At 42.4% G+C, this 19,806-nt stretch overlaps 1 protein-coding gene across 1 annotated transcript in view; it reads left to right on the top strand.

Annotated features, from left to right (window-relative positions):
• LOC308345351 (protein FAM169B-like) overlaps positions 1–19,806 on the top strand; it is an 87,773-nt gene that overhangs the window by 44,159 nt on the left and 23,808 nt on the right. The window contains exons 4-5 of the mRNA XM_080807413.1: positions 4,247–4,332; positions 10,262–10,439. Coding sequence (XP_080663539.1) covers positions 4,247–4,332; positions 10,262–10,439 — 264 coding nt within the window. The remainder of the gene's footprint in view (positions 1–4,246; positions 4,333–10,261; positions 10,440–19,806) is intronic.

Genomic DNA, 19,806 nt, shown 5'->3' with positions numbered 1-19,806 from the left:
TAGCTTTGTATTCTGAAACTTCCTTGTAATCAAAGTTTGCAGCCCCGTCTTTCCATTGTGTAGGCCTCATTCTAGCTATCCCTGTTGTTGCGATGCCCTCAGTGTGGCCTTGGACTTGTAGGGCTCTGTGCCTCTGCTCACGGGTTACCCTGCCTGTATTGCCCTTGTCTGCTGTCTCTGCCTGTTGAAAGCTTACCCATTGATCCAGAACCCGAGCTGTGTGAAATCCCCAGGAATGCTTTTCTAATACCCTTCCACAGAATTGCCTCTCCTCTGGTGACACGTTGGTTCCCATCTCGAGTTCAGCACCTTTCATGTCCCCAGCCTATACTGGAGCAACTTGATTATTGCTCATTCTCTTCCTCTGCAGCCTGCCACCCCCCAGGGGCAAGGATGGGGACTGATTCATCTGCTGCTGGGGCCTTGGGACGGACAGCACTGTTCACACATTCAGGGACTCGGCCATGGGTAGCTGAATAGAGTTGATCACGCTGAGCTTCAGAGAAGCAAGGCCACTGGGACTTAGCCTTAGGCAACCTCACAGTCTTAAGTTGTTTGGGAAACTTTGGAATGTCACAGAAGAGACTCCATTACTGACATTTCTCCGTCATCCACATCGCCTTTCACTCAGGGGGGGTAGGTAAATTAAATAAATGCAGCGAGGCTGGCTTTTAACTCTTAGTGCCCTGTTGACTGTTGTCACCACTGGACAGCCTTCTGTGAGTGTCCGGTCTCTGCTCTGGCCCTGGATGGGAGAAAGCCTAGAGGAGACTGATCATTTTTTTTTTTTCCTTTTAAAACCACAGATGGCGTGGCTTCTACTTTCTAACTCTTGGAACTAGCTGGCTTCAGGGTCTCAGTGGTGCCCTGAGGCTGGCCCTATAGTGCCTGTCAAAGTCCCCAGAATCTGTCCTTTGTCCTCACTGAGCTGGATACAGCCTCTCTCCCAGGCCTCTGCCACCGTTCTTTCCTACTGTTTCCTCTTGACTGGGTATTATGCTTCTCTGATCAAAAGCTACTGGTTTCCAGAAGGCTGATTCTGGCTTTTTTTTCAAGACTTGGTTTGGAGGACAATTTATTTTAGGCCTGTTAAATTTGATTTGACTTCCCCTTCGTTGTTATATATCCTTACCAGCTTCAGATACGTTTTGAAAAAAAAAAACAAAAAAAAACCCAAAAAAAAACAGTTCAATCTATTTTGTGACAACTTGTGTGACTAATTAATGCTCTGCAGAACACCGTGAAACTTGCAAGGCACCACACAAATGCCAAATCGTAACACGTGTCCTGTTTGAAACTGTCTTAGCAAATTGAACATCTGTATTATAGCAATAGACTGTATTAGTAAATGGAACATCTTTTATCGATTCACCTTGTTAAGCAGGAAAATAATCCTTATGGCTTTATAAACCTCCTGTAAGTTCTAGTAGGTGCCATTTCGAACATGAATTGAATGGAATAAATGAAGGCAGGTGTCAAGCATTTAATTGGCCCTTCTCTCTCAGCCAGCTCAATCAACTTTGGAACTATTGTTGATGATATAATTTACCAGTGAGATGAAACTGACATGTCTTTGGGGAAGAGAGGCTGGCTGGGCAGAGATCACGCTTAATCACTGACTGATGTCGTTGTAACCTGGTCTTCACAGAATTTTCTACTAAAGTTCCTCAAGGAGCAGACAGAAATAGGGAAGAAAGTGGTAGCAAACTTAACCTCATTGGCCCACAAAATGAGTTGAAAAGTCTTGAGCCTTATATAAGTATTCAAGTAACTCTTGTTTCCTGTTCCATGATATTTTCCTACACATCTTCAGCTAAAATGATTTGACTGGGAATGTGCATCTTTTTATCATGTGGCTCAGGCTCAGACACGTGGCTTGAGAAGTTGGTGTAAAAATGGCAATTTTTATGAGAGCGGGTGGAAAAAAGATACCAGAAGAGAAATTGTGGTACATCCAGACAATGGAATATTTTTCAGTGCTAAAAAGACTTTTGAGATCTCTAGCCAGGCAAAGACAGGGAGGAAACTTAACAGTATATTACTAAGCGAAAGAAGGCAATCTGAAAAGGGCTACAGACCGTATGATTCCAATTAAATGACATTCTGGAAAAGGCAAAAGTATAGAGACCAAAAATAAAAAAAGTCAGTCGTTCCCAGGGGTGGAGTGGGGGGTGAGAGCAGGGGTTTAATAGATGGAGACCAGAGGACTTTTAGGGCAGTGAAAATTATGATGTATATGATAATCTATCCATAATGGTAGATGCATGTCATTACATATTTGCCCAAACCCATAGAATGTAGAACAAGAGTGGACTGTAATGCAGATTATGGGCTTTGACTCTGATGTGTCCGTGTAGGTTCATCTCGTAACAAATGTTACAAATGTAACAAATGCCCCAGTTACTCTGGGGCAGATGCTGACACTGGGGGACGTGATATGTACGGGCATGTGGGAAGTCTCTGTACCTTCTTTTCAGTTTTGCTGTGCACCTAAAACTGCTGTAAAAAATGATCTTAATTAAATAAAAACAAACATACAAGAAAACAACCAAAGTAACTTTGCTGTTTAAATGGAGTCCCTAAGCAAGGAAAGGAGGGCTGCCCGGCTGAGAGACAAGAGGCAGAGGCTATGACTGGATGTGCCTTTGGAGCGGCCACTCGGTTAGGATGGATCAGAGGGGGAGACTGAGGCAGGGGACCAGGTGAGGTACCATCCCAGTCTTCTGTGGATGGTGGCAGGACCCTGCTGGCATCTGGGGCTGGGGAGGAGGGGACAGAGCTCATCACGAGGCAGCAGGTGGAGCTCGTTGATTTGGTGGCAGCGGCGTGGGTGGGGCTGGGGGAAAGAGGGGAGAGGTGACATTTATCAGCTGTCACCGAGCGCGTTTGGCACACCGGGCTCTGTGGTGGGTGTTTCACACCCCATCTTCATCGGAACTTGTCAGCCACCTCGGGGGATCAGTTTGGGCAACACTGATGAGGAGCTTGGGGCTTTGTGAGGTTGTGGTTGTTCCAAGGTTACCTCTACCATAGCAGGACTGATGCCCAAACGTGGAATGGGCAGAATCCAGAAGCTTCAGGGACTATCTAGACTGGGATGGGGGCAGGAGTGGGGGGAGGAGGTGTCTCTCTTCCTTTTGCAAGAGAGCCTCCTTATTCAAAGGCACCCCCCACCCCTGCAGGGTTCACCCATTTCCTAACCCGTGACTCATTTCTGGCCTCTGCAAGAGAGCACTGCACTTGGAGTCCATGGCTCGGGGGTGGACCTACCTCAGGCCCCCCTTGCTGGCTGCCTTCAAGCTACTTACTGCTCAGGGTGTCAGTGTCCTCCTCAGAAAAACACAGGTGGCAGTTTCACTGTGAGAAGGGAAAAAAAAATCATGGAAAAGGAGACAGTTCCAGGCCTGGTGCAGAGAGCCATAAGAAGATTCTGTGCTCATGGGGCGCCTGGGTGGCTCAGTTGGTTAAGAGTCTGCCTTCAGCTCCTCTTACGATTTCCGGGTCATGGGATCGAGCCCCATGTCAGGCTCCCTGCTCAGCAGGGGAGTCTACTTCTCTCTCTCCCTCTGCCCCTCCCCCTGCTCATGCTTTCTCTCAATCAAATAAATAAAATCTTTAAAAAAAAATTAGAAGATTCTGTGCTCAATGCCCTTTGATAATGTCGGATTTGACTGCATGGGGAGTTCTGAGTTGTGGCACGTAACCAGACTTTGAAAAACAAATGTGATTCTTTTCCATCGATTTAAAAAAAAAAAAGATTTTGTTTATTTATTTGATAGAGAGAGAGATAGCAAGGGCAGGAACACAAGTGGGGGGAGTGGGAGAGAGAGAAGCAAGCTTCCCGCGGAGCAAGGAGCCTGATGGGGGTGCTTAATCCCAGGACCCTGGGACCAGGATCCAAGCCAAAGGCAGACACTTAACGACTGAGGCCCCCAGGCGCCCCTCTTTTCCATTGAATTTGTCCGTGTTGTTGTGTAGCACTTTTTGCCCAGTCTCATCGGGAGACGCACTTGTAGTTTTGGAGGCGGCAGCAGGCCATCTGTGAAGACCTCAGTGAAGTCCTCTTTGGGTGAGAGTGGCCACTCCGTCCTGGTCAGTGCTCTCAGAGAACTAAGCTCTAGAAAAATCACCTGCCTTGCCCACACGTACTTGTCCTTTGCACCTTGACAATGGCCACGCTCTGTTGAACCGGCCCCCGGGGTGGCTGTGGCCGGCTGGCTTAATTTTTTCTTGGTTTTCTCTCTAGTGGTGGCTGTTTACATAAAGGAGTCCTGGTGGCCCACTGAAGATGTCCTACGAACCTCTGATCCTGCCAGAGAAGGTCTGATGAAGGTGAGGAACAGATACTGCAAAACAGGTTTTAAAGTCAGTGTGTTGATTATCATGTTAATGATCGAAAGTACTTGGCCTCTGTGGACTCATCTTCCCTGGCTGCAAGAAACAAAGTTTCACAGATGGGGGCGGGGGGAGTGCTGAAACAGCAGAAAGGAGTTGTCTCCCAGCATCTGAGACTATAAGCCCGAAATCAGGGTTCCTTCTGAGGGCCACGAGGGAGACTGTGTTCCAGGACTCTGTCCTGGCTGCTGGTGGCCTCAGGCGTTCCTTGGCCTGGAGATGGCCTTCTCCGCATGTCTTCACATCATCTTCCCTCAGTGTGGATCTCCCTCTGTCCAGATCCCCCCCGTTTCTATATGGACACCAGTCATTTTGGATTAGGACCCCCCCCCCCCCCAATGACCTCATGTTCACTTGATCATCTGTAGAGACTATTTCTAAATAAGTCACATCCCCAAGTACTGGATATTAGGTCTTGGAACATCTTTCCAGGGGATGCGATTCAATCTAGAATGCCCTGCCAGTAAGGAAAATAGCAATAAAAGGCTGTATGCCGCAGACATCTGGCTATTGGCAGATCTCTCTTACCTTCCTGAGTGGCCTCTCGTGTCTTCATTTTAAAACTTAAATCCCCGTCGTCGCTCTAGTGTGTAGGAAAATTTTTGCTTATTGCGTCCAAGTATTATTTTTTTGGTACTCACTCTGAGTCAGACATTGTGTTAGGTACTCGCCTGTGTTCTCAGACTCTTTACAGGGATTATCTAATTTTAGAATCCTCAAGGTACTGTTTTGCAGATGAAGAAATTGAGGCCGAGCCACACAGCTAGTGAGTGAGTGGGTTGGACACAAACTCCAGTTTCTGTGATGTCAGGCCTGAAGGTCTTGGATGGGCTGTGGCTTTATGGAGCAGTTGTAAAGCCAAAACCTAGGATGGTAGGGGTGAGGGCAGGTGCCACAGCAGCTCCTCAGGGTCCCTGTGGCATCTGCTCCACTGCAGATCTGACGAGAAAGGTAGTAACTAGTGTAGAATTTAGACTATTTGCTTCATGTCTGCCCATTTTCATTTGATTGGCATATTTATCTTAATTCTATAGGTGCTTCTTGGCAGTCTTAAAATGGTGGATCTGTCTGTAGTGGTCTGGAATTCCACTTGACCTCCCTCATTGGGACCTACAAATACTGAGTGAATGACCAGTATTCTTTTGGGTCTGGTTTAGAGAAGGAATTGATAATATGTCCCCCCCCCCCCTCGCTTGAATGAATAAAAAAAAAACAAAACCAAATTCAGTTTTATTTTCCTTCAAACAACAACTTCATTGAGATACAATTCATGTCCTATAAATTTCACCCTTTCAAAGTGTACGGTTCAGTGATTTTCAGTATTTGCACAGAGTTGTGCCCCAGTCACTGCTCTTGAATTCTAGAATGTTTTCATCGCCCCCAAAAGAAACCCCTTACCCATCAGCAGTCACACCTCATTTCTCTCTTTCCCCAGCCCCTGGCAAGGAGTCTGCCTCTGTGGATTTGTTTCTCCTGGACATTGCGATTCCTAGAATCATATAATATATAGCCTTTTGTGTCCAGCTTCTCTCACTGAGCGTAATGTCTTCATCGTTCACCCACACTGTAGTGTGTGTTAGAGCCGCATTCCTTTTTATGGCTGGGTCATTTCCCACTGCATGGCTCGAACATGTGTGTTTATCCATGGATGTGTTGATTGACACGTGTTGTTTCCACCTTTTGGCCATTACAAATAACGGCACCATGAACATTTATGTACAAGTTTTTGGGAGCACATGTATTTTCAATTCTCTTGGGTATATACCCAGGAGTGGAGTTGCTGGTCACATGGTAATTCTCTATATAACTTGTTGAGGAACCACTGAACTATTTTCCACGGCAGGTGTACCACGAATAGTCCCACTGGTAATCTCTGATGGCTTCCGTCTCTCCATGTCCATCCTGTCACTTGTTTATTGTCTGGTTTTGTATGCTCTCCATCTGACTGGGTGGGAAGTGGTATCTCACTGTGGTCTTGAGCCGCATTGCTCTGATGGCCAAAGCTGTGACGCATTTTTTCATGTACTTATTGGCCATTCATATATCCCCTTTGGGAAAATATCTATTAAAATCCTTGGCCCACTTTTTAATTGGGTTACTTGACGTCTGACCGTTGAGTTACAAACATTTTTCATATATTCTGGATGCAACTCCTTATTGCACACATTGCCTTTTTGGATTGACAGATATTGTTTTCCTGTCTGTGGGTTGTCTTTTGCATGCCTGTTCCCCTCCCCAGCTTTACTGAGATATATCTGACATAAACATTGTGTGAATTTGAGGCACAGGAGGTGTTGATCTGGTATACTTACGTATCGCCAAATGATGGACACCGTGGTGTTGGCTGACACCAGCTTTGTATTACATAATTACCATTTTTTTGTGTGTGATGAGAACATTTAAGATCTACTGTCTTAGCAACTTTAATATAATACAGTATTATTAGCTATAATTACCCTGCTGTATATTAGATTCCCAGAACTTATTCATCTTATAATTGGAAGTTTGTACCTTTTGACCGACATCTCTCTTCTCCCACCCACAGCCCCTGGTAACCACCATTCTGTTCTCTGTTGTGATGAGTTGGGCTTTGTTAAGATTTCATGTGCACATGAGATCATGCAGGATTTGTCTTTGTCTGACTTACTTCACTTTGTATAATGCCCTCTAGTTACATCCATATTGTTGCAAACAGCAGGATACTTTCAGGTCTGGTTTTAATTGACTGGGTAGATACTGTTTTGAAAAGTTTCCCCCTCCCCACCCCCACGCCAGCAGATTTAACTGTGGCTTGAGATTCAGTCAATGAGTGTGAGGTACCCAGTGGGGTGGCCTGGCCCATTTGCCTCGCTGTTCTGGACCCTTCCCACAGGTGGGCCAGAGATATTTACTGGTTGGGTGTTTTGAATGGCCAGGAGGAGTCTAACATGCTCTTTAAATAATTCTTTCATATTTTATTTTATTTATTTTATTTTTTTCAGAACAAGAGCATTCACTTGTTCCATGTGTCAATTCCTCTGTGTTTAGATGAGGGAAACCCCATATTTTCTGAAAAATGTGGCCTATGTTGTGAACAGAAAGAAACTTGGATGTTACTTGCTTTTAATGAACCATGTTGTAAAGATCGATCTACCCCAACCATCCCCCAAGAATTTGGGGTCTTGACTTTTTTTTTCCCTTTTAATTATATTTTGTTTCTTAGCCAACTATTCTTCATAAATTACAAAAAAAAATGCTTAATGTTCTTTCTATTAACATAATTAGTGGTCCTAATTGAGGGATTAGAACTGCATCTCGGCTTTGTGTTTCCAGAAATGTTTCTAAGTCAGAATCACACACATTTCTCCCCCCGCCCCCCGTAATGAAATTGGATAAATTCAGTGCATTTTCTTTTCTCCTTTTTCTCCTGCCAGTTTTTGATTGGATATTTCCCTTCTGCCAGATGCAATCTGCTTTTCTCTTCTGGCTTTCCTCTGAACTTTTTGGTTTTGTAAGTTGAAAAATATAACCTCCCACATCACCCCACTCAGGTTTTGTCACCAGCTAGTGATTCTTCAAAGTCTGAACTGGGTTTGGCTGCTACTGTCTGAGATACAAAATTGCGGCAGCTTCTCAGAGCTGAGCTGGTGTGGTTTTCACAAAGCTTTTCCTCATTTAAGATTTGGCTCCAGATGAAGGTGAACTATTTTACATTCTGGACCAATTAATAGATTTATTGGCACTGAACACTTTGTGCCATTTGTAAGGGGGGCAGCAAGCTGCCTTATTTTTTGTTATCGGAGCATTTGAAAACAAATGTATTTTTTTTTTTTTTTTTACCCATCCTTCCCCAAAACAAGTGTTTTAAGGATGCCTCAGACAATCTTCTCCCTTGATCAGTGGGAGAAAGAGAGGCTCAGAAAGTTGGGCATTGCTCAAGATCTCCCAGCAAAGCTAGGCTGAGAAGTCACGGTCACAAATGATTGATGATGATGATGATGATAAAAATATAAGGATTAAGTATTCAATATAAAACGAAGTGTATATATTTATATTAAAGTTCCCTTTTCCAAAGCCTTAGTTGTAATGGGTGAAGATGCTGGCGGCAACCATGGGTTGGGACCAGCCTGAGACCCGGAAGGCCCTGGTCTGTTGTTTTGAGCCTGATGCCTCGGACAGAGCCCTCGTCCAGATGTCATAAGTCCTCTTTGGAATGAGACGGGGAAATCAATAAATGGATCACTTACCCTCCTTGGGTTTCTGTTTCCTTACCCATAAATCAGGACCTCCCCAGCGGGTGGGAGAATCAAATGCTAGCTTGTGGGTGGGAGTCACAGCTCATTCAATGGCATTGCTGATCCCATGGTGCTGCATAGGATGGGGGACAAACACCCCCACACGTAGGCTGTCGCATAGTCTTGTCAGGGTAAAATCTTGTCATGTCACACATGTCTTGCCAGAGTAAAATCTAATAAAACAGTGCTGTCCCTTGATCAATAGCTGATTTGGTTCATGTCAAGAATCACATTTAGTGCTGGCTTGTGGTTGTCCACAGGAGTGCATGTAGAAGGACTCTGACGTTATCCAGGCTGAGCCACATAGAGTGGGATTGATTAGTTATGTCTGCTTTGGGTGCAGAAGCCGGAGGCCTCCGTTTTTGCTATGTATTTGTCCCCCCCCCCCCCCCCCGGCGGCTCTCCAAATGCAGAAAATTTTAACAGACAGGACCATGAAGTCATTTGGATGTTTTTTTTTTTTTTAAGATTATTTATTTATTTATTTGACAGATAAAGATCACAAGCAGGCAGAGAGGCAGGCAGAGAGAGACAGAGGAGGAAGCAGGCTCCCTGCTAAGCAGGGAGCCTGATTCGGGGCTTGATCCCAGGACTTTGGGATCATGACTGGAGCTGAAGGTAGAGGCTTTAACCCACTGAGCCACCCAGGCGCCCCTCATTTTGACTTGTTAATGCTAAAACTCTGTGTGGGCCTGACCTTGACCACATACTTTCTTCACCTGCCATGACATTGTGGTGGGCAAGAAGTGGTTTCATTTGATAGCCTTAGAACAAGATGGCCCTTGATTCCTGGTAATTCTCTGGGATTGGGACTGTAGCATGTGCTCCAAATCTACTATGTCACAAGCCATTGAAAAATCACGTTTCTGATGTAGCTATTGATCCTCCCAGTTCTTTTTTTTTTTTTTTAATTCCCCCCAATTCTTTGCCCTCCTTCTGAGGGCCAGAATTCTGGGGCTGTTATTAAAAATGGTGGGGGTGCCTGGGTGGCTCACTGGGTTAAGCCTCTGCCTTCGGCTCAGGTCATGATCCCAGGGTCCTGGGATCGAGCCCCTCATGGGGCTCTCTGCTCAGGAGGGAGCCTGCTTCCTCCTCTCTCTCTGCCTGCCTCTCTGCCTACTTGTGATCTCTGTCTCTCAAATAAATGAATAAAATCTTCAAAAAAAAAATGGTGGATTGGGTATATTTCTAGACACATCCAGGGGATCTGCTGAAATGTCTTGCCTGACCCCCCTGGAGGTAACTTCCTGTTTTGTTGACCTGCAATGGACTTTTTTCTGTCTACTTATATTCATTACACATAGGTAGCCTTGGGGACCAGGGAGGCCCCTCTGGGACTGCCCCTCACTCCTGGAGGCCGATGAGTGTGAAAGGTCAGGGGTGTGAAAACCTTGGTGAGAAACTGTGAGTCACATTTTGGCTCTTGAGCACGAGGGGAATCGTGTGATGGTGGCGCACACACCTGGCCCTGATGTGTGGGTTGATTCCAAGTGCAAAATTTATCGTGTGTGATTTTCCGCTCTCACTTGCTTGTTCTTCCTTTGTTTCTTCTTCTTCTTCTTCTTCTTTTTTTTTTTTTTTCCCCTTCAAAGGTTCAGTCATTTGGGGAAAGGATTGTGCTTTTCATTCTAAATGTCGTTATTTTTGGAAGACTGGAGAGAAATTTGGATGACCGAGACATGTTTTTTTTACCTCACTCTGTGAAGGAGCAAGCAAAGATTCTGTGGCGGGATGGGTCAGCTGTTGGATTTTACACGACCAAAAGGAAAGGTAAGGGACCCACGGCCCTGGGGAGGGGGGAGGGGATGGGATGGGGAGGCCCCCTAGATGTCTGCCTGCGACCGAGGACTCCCTCAGCACATGTATTCCTTGGAGAGAGTCTTCTGGCACAGAAAGTGTCACTAACTCAGCCATCCTGTAAATAAACCCAAGTAAACCCAAGGTATGGATTTCATTTTCTCATTTCTCATTGTACTGGCAAATAGGGTGAAAAACGTGTCCTTTTGATTCCCAGGCAGTACCATGTCCCGCATAAATGCTTATTGCTGCTAATGGTGTAAAATGACTCTGCAAAGCACGACACTCTTCATTTCTTTTCTTTAAGGCTACCCATTAGCTGTCAGGAAAAATACCATCGCTAATAGCTGACATGTGGCGCAAAAGCACACGGGATGCCAAGATTTATAGACATTACCTCAGAGGAGGGGGAGGTCGGCCATGATAACAAGGTCGGGGTGAAACACTGGGACTTATTTTTAGGGGCTCTGACGAGAAGTGAGTGTGATCCTAGGACCATTTTGCCTTGGGGATTGGTCTGTTTCTTTAAAGTCGTTTTCTTTAATACTTTATTGAATTTTTTAAAGGCTGTCAACATCTCTACTCCAAGCGGTCCCAGCCCTGTCCTTCAGTTCTTATGAAGTCCTAAATTTTAGCAAGAATAGTCTCCCGGTGAACCACCATGGACATGCTGTTCTCCTGGGTTACGTGTTTTTCTCGGGGCTCAGAAGGCTGATTGTGCTGTTGAACGTTGTGCATACTGTGTGTTTGTTCCACCTGTCCAGGATGGAACAAATCCACTTCTCTCCCTCCCCACTCCTGGTCAACCCTATTCCCCCCCACCCCCCCACCCCCGCCTGTGTAAGATGACCGGTTTCCCATGCAAGTAACTCTGTTAGTTAACTACTTGTCAAGGTCAGTCCGGACACTCAAGTAGAGAGGTTGGTTGTGGCCGCCTCCTTTTTCCCGAGGCTGACCCAGAACTCAAAGTGGAAGGAGGACCTTAAGATTGTCAAGCTAAGGTAGACCAGACTAGGTGCTTGGATTTCTGCTGCTTCTTCATTTTGGATGAATTCCATGAATGTGGTGGAAAGTTCTCTGAAGCCGCTTATTGGGTCTCGTCGTTTCATCCATGAACTGATTGTTTTTTTTAAGTGGCAATTGACTTTTAGTTACTCAACAATTTATTTCATTTAAGAAGTACCAAACCAGTATAAAATTAATGAAAATATATGCTTCAGGTATATGTTGCCAATTAAAACATTTTTTTTTACTGCCTTTTGCTGGATTAGCTTATTTTTGGAGAGACAGAATAAAAATATTTCTGTTAGAATAATTGCATACATATTACCACCAGGAAAGTATGAGAGTTGCAGCCATTCTGCAACCTTGCCAGTACTTGGTATTGTGAGTCTTTTTAATTTTACCTATTCTACATGATGGGAAGTAGTATTTAATTTTGGTTGTAATTTGCATTTCCTTAATTGCAAATGATATTGATAATGTTTTTGTGTGCTTTGTTGATGGTTGCTTATCTTCTTTAAGTGTCTGTTAAATATTTTGGCCCATATTTTATTGGGTTTTTGCTTATTGTAGTTTCTTCATATGTTAATAGGTGTCAGTTCTTTTTTTTTTTTTAAGATTTTATTTATTTATTTGACAGACAGAGATCACAAGTAGGCAGAGAAGCAGGCGGTGGGGGGGGGCGGAAACATGCTCCCTGCTGAGCAGAGAAACGTATGTGATGCAGGGCTTCATCCCAGGACCCTGGGATCATGACCTGAGCCAAAGGCAGAGGATTTAACCCACTGAGCCACCCAGGTACCCCTAGGTGTCAGTTCTTTATCAGATATATATTTGGAAAACATTTTCATTTTGGCATGACAGTATTTCTCAGAGAACAAACATTTGAAATTTTGATGGACTCTATTTTATCAGTTTACCAATTTTCATTATTATTTTGTTCAAAATATTTTCTAAATTTACTTTGTGATTTTTATGAATATTTTAAAATGAGTTTTAAATTTCCAGATATTCCAAATGTTTTACTTATTGATTTACCTTTGATTTCTTTTTTTTTTTAAGATTGTATTTATTTATTTGACAGAGAGAGATCACAAGTAGGCAGAGAGGCAGGCAGAGAGAGAGGGGGAAGCAGGATCCCTGTTGAGCAGAAAGCCTGATGTGGGGCTTGACCCCAGGACCCTAGGATCATGACCTGAGCTGAAGGCAGAGGCTTAACCCAGTGAGCCACCCAGGCGCCCCTTAGTTTTGATTTCTAACTTAATTCCTTTGCAGTAAAAGAATGTAGTCTATTTTACTATTTTAAATATTAATATTTAAATTTTTAAATATTCTAAACATTAATTTTATTAATATAAGGTTAATTTATATGTATTTATAATATAAATAATTATTTCATATATAAATAGATATTATAATTTATAATATAAATTTATATTTATATAAATGTAATTAATATAAATATAAATTTAACAATTTAAAAATATTTTGAATTTTTTAATATTTTAAGAATTATTGAGAATTGTTAATGGCCCATTATATGGTCTGTATTGGTAGACATTCCCTGTAGACTTGAAGGAATGTGTATATTCTGCAGGTATTGGGTTTAGTGTTCTGGAAATATCATTTGGGATAAGGTAATTAATAATGTTTAGATTTTCTACATTCTTACTGATTATTTTTGTCTAGTTCTATCAATTTCTGAGAGTTTGTGAAAGTCTATGATTGTGCATTCATCTCTCATTTTAGTTTTGTTAGTTTTTACTTTATGTGTTTTGAAGCTTTGTTATCAGTCACGTCAATATTTATGATTGTTATACCTACCCGATATATTGGTCATTTTATCATTATGAAGTCCCCAGTTGTCTTTAGTAATATTTCTTATTATGAGGTCTGTTTTGTTTGATATTAATATATATAGACCCATCATCTTTCTTATGATTTGTATGGAATACAGTCTTGTATTGTAGCTTGTAGCCTTTTACTTTTAGTCTGTTCATGTCTTTATTATCTGAAACATGTATTTTGTTGACAGCATACAGCTGGGTATGGGATCCCATTTATTTATTTATTTATTTATTTATTTATTTACTTTTAGATTTTATTTATTTATTTGTCAGAGAGAAAGAGAGAGTATGCACACAAGCAGGGGGTGTGGCAGGGAGTGAGAAAATCAGGCTCCCCACTGAACAAGGAGCCCAATGCAGGACTCAATCCCAGGAAACTGGGACCTGAGCCAAAGACAGACACTTAACTGACTGAACCACACAAGCATCCCTGGATCTTTGGATTTTAAACCTAGTCTTAAAAATGTCTGTCTTTTGAATGGAGTGTTAGTCCACTTACATTTAATTATTGATATGATTATACTGAGGTCTTCTTATTTGCAATTTATTTTGTGTCTTCTGTTTTTTTGGTTCTTCTCTCCCTCCTTTATATCTTCTTTTATTTTAATCAGATATTTTTTAGTATTTCATTTTAATTTCTCTATTTGCTTTCTAGTTCTGTATTGTTGCATTTTTAGTTTTTGCTCTGGGGATCACGTATGCATCTTAAACTTTTCCCGATTTACTTACAGTTAATACTGAATTACCTCAGGTGAAATATAGAAATCTTTTAACAGTGTATTTTTGTTTATCCCTTATTTACATAGTGCTATTGTTACATATTAGATCTGTTCATGTTATACACCTATGTGTATTGATTTATAATTTTTAATTTAGTAGTCATATCTTTTAAAAGAAATAAAATAAATATAGCTAAAATCTTTCTCACATACTTACCTTTAAAAAAATTTTAATATAGGTCCCACTTGCCATCCAGTGTCATTTTTCCTTTAGGCTAAAATACTTCCTTTAGAATTTGCTGTAGTGTGGTTCTGTTGGCGACAAATATCTCAGGTTTTGTTTACTGAAATATATTTTATTTTACAGTCATATTTGAAGGATAGTTTAGCTGGCTATAGAATTATGACTGATAATTCCCCCACTCCCTTCAGTGATTTGAATATGTTTTTCCAGGCTTCTGTCTTTCATAGTTTCTGGTGAGAAGTTAGCCAGTTATTTATTGTTATTCCCTCATACATAACACATAGGTTTCTCTGATTGCTTTCAAAGTTTTCCCTTTAACTTTAGCTTTTTTTGTGTTCGACTATAGTGTGTCTAGAAATGATTTTAGTTCTGTTTATCTTTCTTGGGCTTTGGTGAGCTTGTTGAATCTTTATGTTTTCTGTCATATTTTGGAAGTTTTGGGCCATTATTTCTTCAGTTTTTAAAAAATGCTGCTTTCAGGGCACCCGAGTGGCTCAGTTGCTTAAGCCATTGTTTCGGCTCAGGTCATGATCCCGGAGTCCTGGGATTGAGTCTTGCATTGGGTTCCAAGCTCTGTGGGGAGTCTGCTTTTCCCTCTGACCTTCTTCCCTCTCATATTCTCTCCCACTCTCTCTCTCTCAAATAAATAAATAAAATCTTAAAAAAAAATACTGCCTTCATTGTTCCAGTTGTGTGTGTGCTGGGGTGCTTCATAATGTCTTTAAGTTTTGTCTCGGAGGTTTTATTCATTTTTCTTCAAACGTTTTTCTCTCTTTGTTGGGTAATTTCTACTGGCACCTATTCAAGTTCATCTGCCATCTCCAATCTGTTGTTGAGCTCGTTGAAAATTGTTAGTTATTGTACTTTTTAGCTCTAGAATTTATATTATTTTTTGTAGTTGCTATTTCTCTGCTGAGATTTTCCATATATTTCCCTTTAATTTTTTGAATTATTTTATTTTCATATTTCAAATATATTTATAAAGTTGTTTTGAGGCCTTTGCAAAGTCCAACATCTGGGTCTGTTTAAAATCAGTTATATTGACAACTTTTTTTTTTTCCCCCTGAGTATGGGTCACACATTCTTGGCTGTGTGTGTGTGTGTGTGTGTGTGTGTGTGTGTTGAATAATTTTTGGTCGAAAATTAGATATTGCAGGTATAGTGTAACAGCTCAATTTTTTTTTGGTGTGTGTTTTCTGAGGATTTTTAGATTTTTGATCTAGTAGCTGTTCAACCTGCCTAGCTTCAAAGGGTAGACTTTGTCACCTTTGTGATTTATAGCTGCTGACATCTGTTTGTGTGACTTCCCGTGGCTGTTTCTTTAGGCTGGCCCTGTAGAGGTCTTCAGTGTGCCTGCAGATTTGGTGACCAAAGATTTTCATATGGATTTGATTACTTTTCCTGAGGGTTTTTTTGTGTGTGTGGCTTTGTGTTTTTGTTTTGCTTTTCTTTTTTTTTTTTTTTTTTGTTTGTTTGTTTTTGTTTTTTGTTGGCTTGTTTTGTTTTGTTGTTATTTGTTTTTGGTTCCTGCTGTTTTGGGGTTCTGTACTTTCACTGTTTAAGCCCATTTGGCTTCAACTCTCTCCCACTTGAACTGTCTCAGTTGAGGAAGGTCTATTTTTGAGAAAAGCATCAAACTGTCACATCTGATCCTGTGTGGTGCCATTTTTCAAATTGTCTCTCTGGTCTTTGACTTTTTTCTTGTTGGGTTTCATGGGGGCTCCTTCACTCATGTGTTGGCTAGCTGTGGCAGTTGCTTTGAATTTGAGTTTGGTTCATTCTGTGGATCTCATGCTGCTTTACATTTCCAGCTGCTTTCCTAATTGTAAATCTGATCTGTGACACATTTAATGGGTAATGTTTCAGTTTTTCCCATGAGTGTTTTCTGTAGCTTTGGGGGTTGAATTATACCCCATGGCCAGTAAGCTGCAAACTCATAGGTTTTACCTAGTCCACTTGCAACTTTATTTTCTTTCTCTCTCTCTCTTTCTTTCTTTCCTCCCTTCCTCCTTTCCTCCCTCCCTCCCTCCCACCCTTCCTTCCTTCCCTCCTTGTAGGCTCCATGCCCAGTATGGAGACCACTTCCAGGCTTCAACTCATGATGAGATCAAGACCTGGGCTGAGATCAAGAGTTGGATGCTTAACCAACTGGACCACTGAGGCACCATTTCTAGTTGCAAATTCCTGAAATTAAATTTTCCTCTACCCAGTGGTAACTTTAAATGATTTCTCACCTTTATTTATTTATTAAGTAGTTATTATATGTGGGATTTGCACAATATGATTTGCATAATGAAAGTACAGAACCCCAAAACAGCAGGAACCAAAAACAAACATTTCCTTCCACCACCATTTTCTGATAGGGATCCTATTAGGTATGGATCAGGGAATTTTATTCCTTTCCTTCTCATCTTTTTCTATAATCAGAGAAAGAGATTTATGTTGATGAATTAAGAAATGGTTGATATAGCAGGGCACATGGGTGGCTCAGTTGTTAGATGTCTGCCTTCAGCTTGGGTCATGATCCTGGGATCTTGGGGTTGAGTCCCACATGGGGCTCCCTGCTTGGTGGGAGGCCTGTTTCTCCCTCTCCCTCTGCCTGAAGCTTCCCCCACTTGTGCTCTCTCTTTGTGTCAAATAAATAAATGAAATCTAAAAATAAAAAAAAGGAAATGGTTGATAGAGCAGCATATAAGTAGATTAAACAAAACATAATTTAGTGGATAAATATATTTTATGTTTTATTATTTGCACACACGATTTACAAAAAAAATCACTGGTGAATACATATAATTTAATGGCCTACAGGAGGAGTTTGTAGTTCACAAGTTCAGAACAGTTAACATTTCTTTAGTCTCGGCTCTGTCCTCAGTGTTTGTCATGACATTATGTAGTGTTTTTGTGTTGATGCTGAGGATACTGGTGTAGCACATGACATGCTTCTCAGCTTTGCAGCATTACGATTTTTCTTCATGAGATTGGGTCCTTTTGATTTAGAATATCTTAATTTAGCTTAAGCTGGGCTGCAGTGTATAATTTCATTCTGAGAGGAAAAGAAAATGTGCAGATTCATTGCATAAATTGGATGGCAGGGGTCAGGGGCCACCTATTTAAGAGTAGACATTGTTTCTAAACACTTCCTTGGCACATACTTTTAAGTATTTTAAAAACTTATCAGACAGTAAAATTGACCTTTTTTTTTTTTTTTTGCTTTACACTTCTGTGGACTTTGACCTATGTATAGATTCATATAACTATCACCATAATTAAAATAATGAATAAAATCCACCACCCCCAAAACCTCCTTCATGTTATCCCTTGTCATTCCTTGCCCCCTAACTGGCACCTGAAAGCCCTGGAAAACAACGATTTGTTCTCCATCACTATCGTTTTGTCTTTTCTAAAGTGTTGTGTAATGGAATCATACAGTTTATAACCCTTTGAGACTGACTCTTTTCTTTCTTTCTTTTTTTCTTTTTTAAAGATTTTATATATTTATGTTATATATATTGAGAGGGCATGAGCAGAGGGCGGGGGCAGAGGGACAGAGAAAGACTCTCAAGCGATTCCATGCTGAGTGTGGAGCCTGATCGGGGCTCGATCCCAGGACTCCAAGATCATGACATGCGCCGAAATTGAGACTCGGCCGCTCAAACAACTGAGCCACCCAGGCGCCCCAAGAGACTGACTCTTTTCACTCAGTATAATGCCTTTATTCATCCAAGTCAATGTGTAGATCAGTAGTTTGTGCCTCTTTATTGCTGACGGGCACATTCAGTTTACAACAAGTGGGTGCTTTTGTGTGGACTGAATGAGATCTTTTCAGGTAGACCTCTCTTTGGGGACATATTCTTAATAGGCTGGTTTGAATTTCTGCCTTCATTTGACTGTTCAGTAATATTGACACTTCAGCCAGTTCACTATTTTATGTTGAAATTCTCCCTAGATAATCAAAACTAATGAGGTTTTACTTGACCTTTTGTTCTCAGAGCACTAGTCCACTGACTGTTAGCTTTCAAGGGAAGAAAATACTGGACTGGTAAGTGGCGAGTTTGGCCAATTTGAGGCAGAGCTAAGACGTGTGTTGCTTTTGTATAAAAATCTAAAAAGAACAGCTTTCCGTTTCAGCTGCCTGAAAGCTCCAACACTAATGCGAATCATAAAAACAGGAGTGGCACTGAAAAGTATTAAATTAGGTGACTTGCCATCCAGACAAGCACGTGACCTTCGGGACAGCAGTGAGGTTTTGAAGTGGCCTTGGCTGCCCTGCTCTTTGTAGTGGGGGGTGGGGAGGGTTTTCTGCTCTCCCCTCCCCCAGAAGCCCAATGCCACAGGTCCCTCCTGCTGGGCTGTCTCATCAGGAAGGCCTGCCTCAGGCCATCTTCTGGACTTATGCAGAAACATCAGTAGCAAAGGTGGCATGAGTGGGGAGTGTGCTCTTGTGAGTGGGGAGTGCTGCCTGATGAGAAAGTGGTTGCTGTTGACGAGGAATGGAGGTCCCCGTGGAGATGGGGCATTGGAGGGTGTGGGGGCGGGGGGGATGCACGGGATGCAGCCTGGCTTCTTCTGCTGGAATGTGCACCAGCAGCTGTTACATTCTCAGCCTTGCAAAGCTGCTAACATTACCCACTTTTATCTCCTGCTTCCTTGTAACCTTGACTTTCATTTGCCGTCATGCCCCCTGGCCTCTCCTTGTACCTACCTTAAAGGGCCAAGATCATTTGTGATCTCTTTTTCACATCATTTTAAGTCTCTTGAAAGAATCGGATTGGTCTAGCTGGCCCGTGGATTGGTTTTCTTCTGCATCATGGGTTCACCTTTAGCTCAACTGACTGTGGATTGGGGGTGGGGGGCTGGCTTTCGTGGTCCAGGTATGGCCACCTAGCCTTCGTTCTTGGCTGTGGTAGGGGCAATTTTAAAGGACTGTGGGCTGGATAGACAGCCCATAATAATCCATGGAAGAATCCTGTTCATAAAGTAATCTCAGTCTGGCCTGGAATACTTGTGGTCACCACCACCAGGCAGCCCTTCCTTGCTTGCACAGTGGCTGGTGTATAACGGATGGAGTGCTCAGCTGGCAGTTCGTGCTGCTCACATATTATGGGCTAAAGGAGTTCTCAGGCTCCATCCAAGACCTGCTGCCTCTGAAATCCTGGCGGTGGATTGGACCCCTGTGATCTGTCTTAGCAAGCCCTCCAGGTGACTCCCAAGAACTCTGAAGTTGGAGACCCACTCACCCAAGGCATGCATTCTCAGTGGGGTGGCATTGCCCTCAACAGTCAAACCTTTGGGGAGCAAAGGAATCATGGATAATACAATGGTCTGTGGCCCTCCAAACCTCAGCCCTGTCCAACAAAGCCTTATTCCTTAGTATCTAGTCGGGGGCGGGGGTGCGCTATTAGGAAGAAATGGCTCCTTAGGTTGGTGATAATGAGAAAACATTTGGGCAACACCACTTGAGAGTGTATACTTAGAAGAGGAACTGCTAGGGGCACCTGCTGACTCAGTCTGCGAAGCGTCTGCCTTCT

This window comes from Martes martes (assembly GCF_963455335.1).
Source record: "Martes martes genome assembly, chromosome: 7".
NCBI classification, from domain to species: domain Eukaryota; kingdom Metazoa; phylum Chordata; class Mammalia; order Carnivora; family Mustelidae; genus Martes; species Martes martes.
The sequence above is the reverse complement of the archived record's forward strand: the minus strand, read 5'-3'. Positions and strand labels throughout refer to the sequence as shown.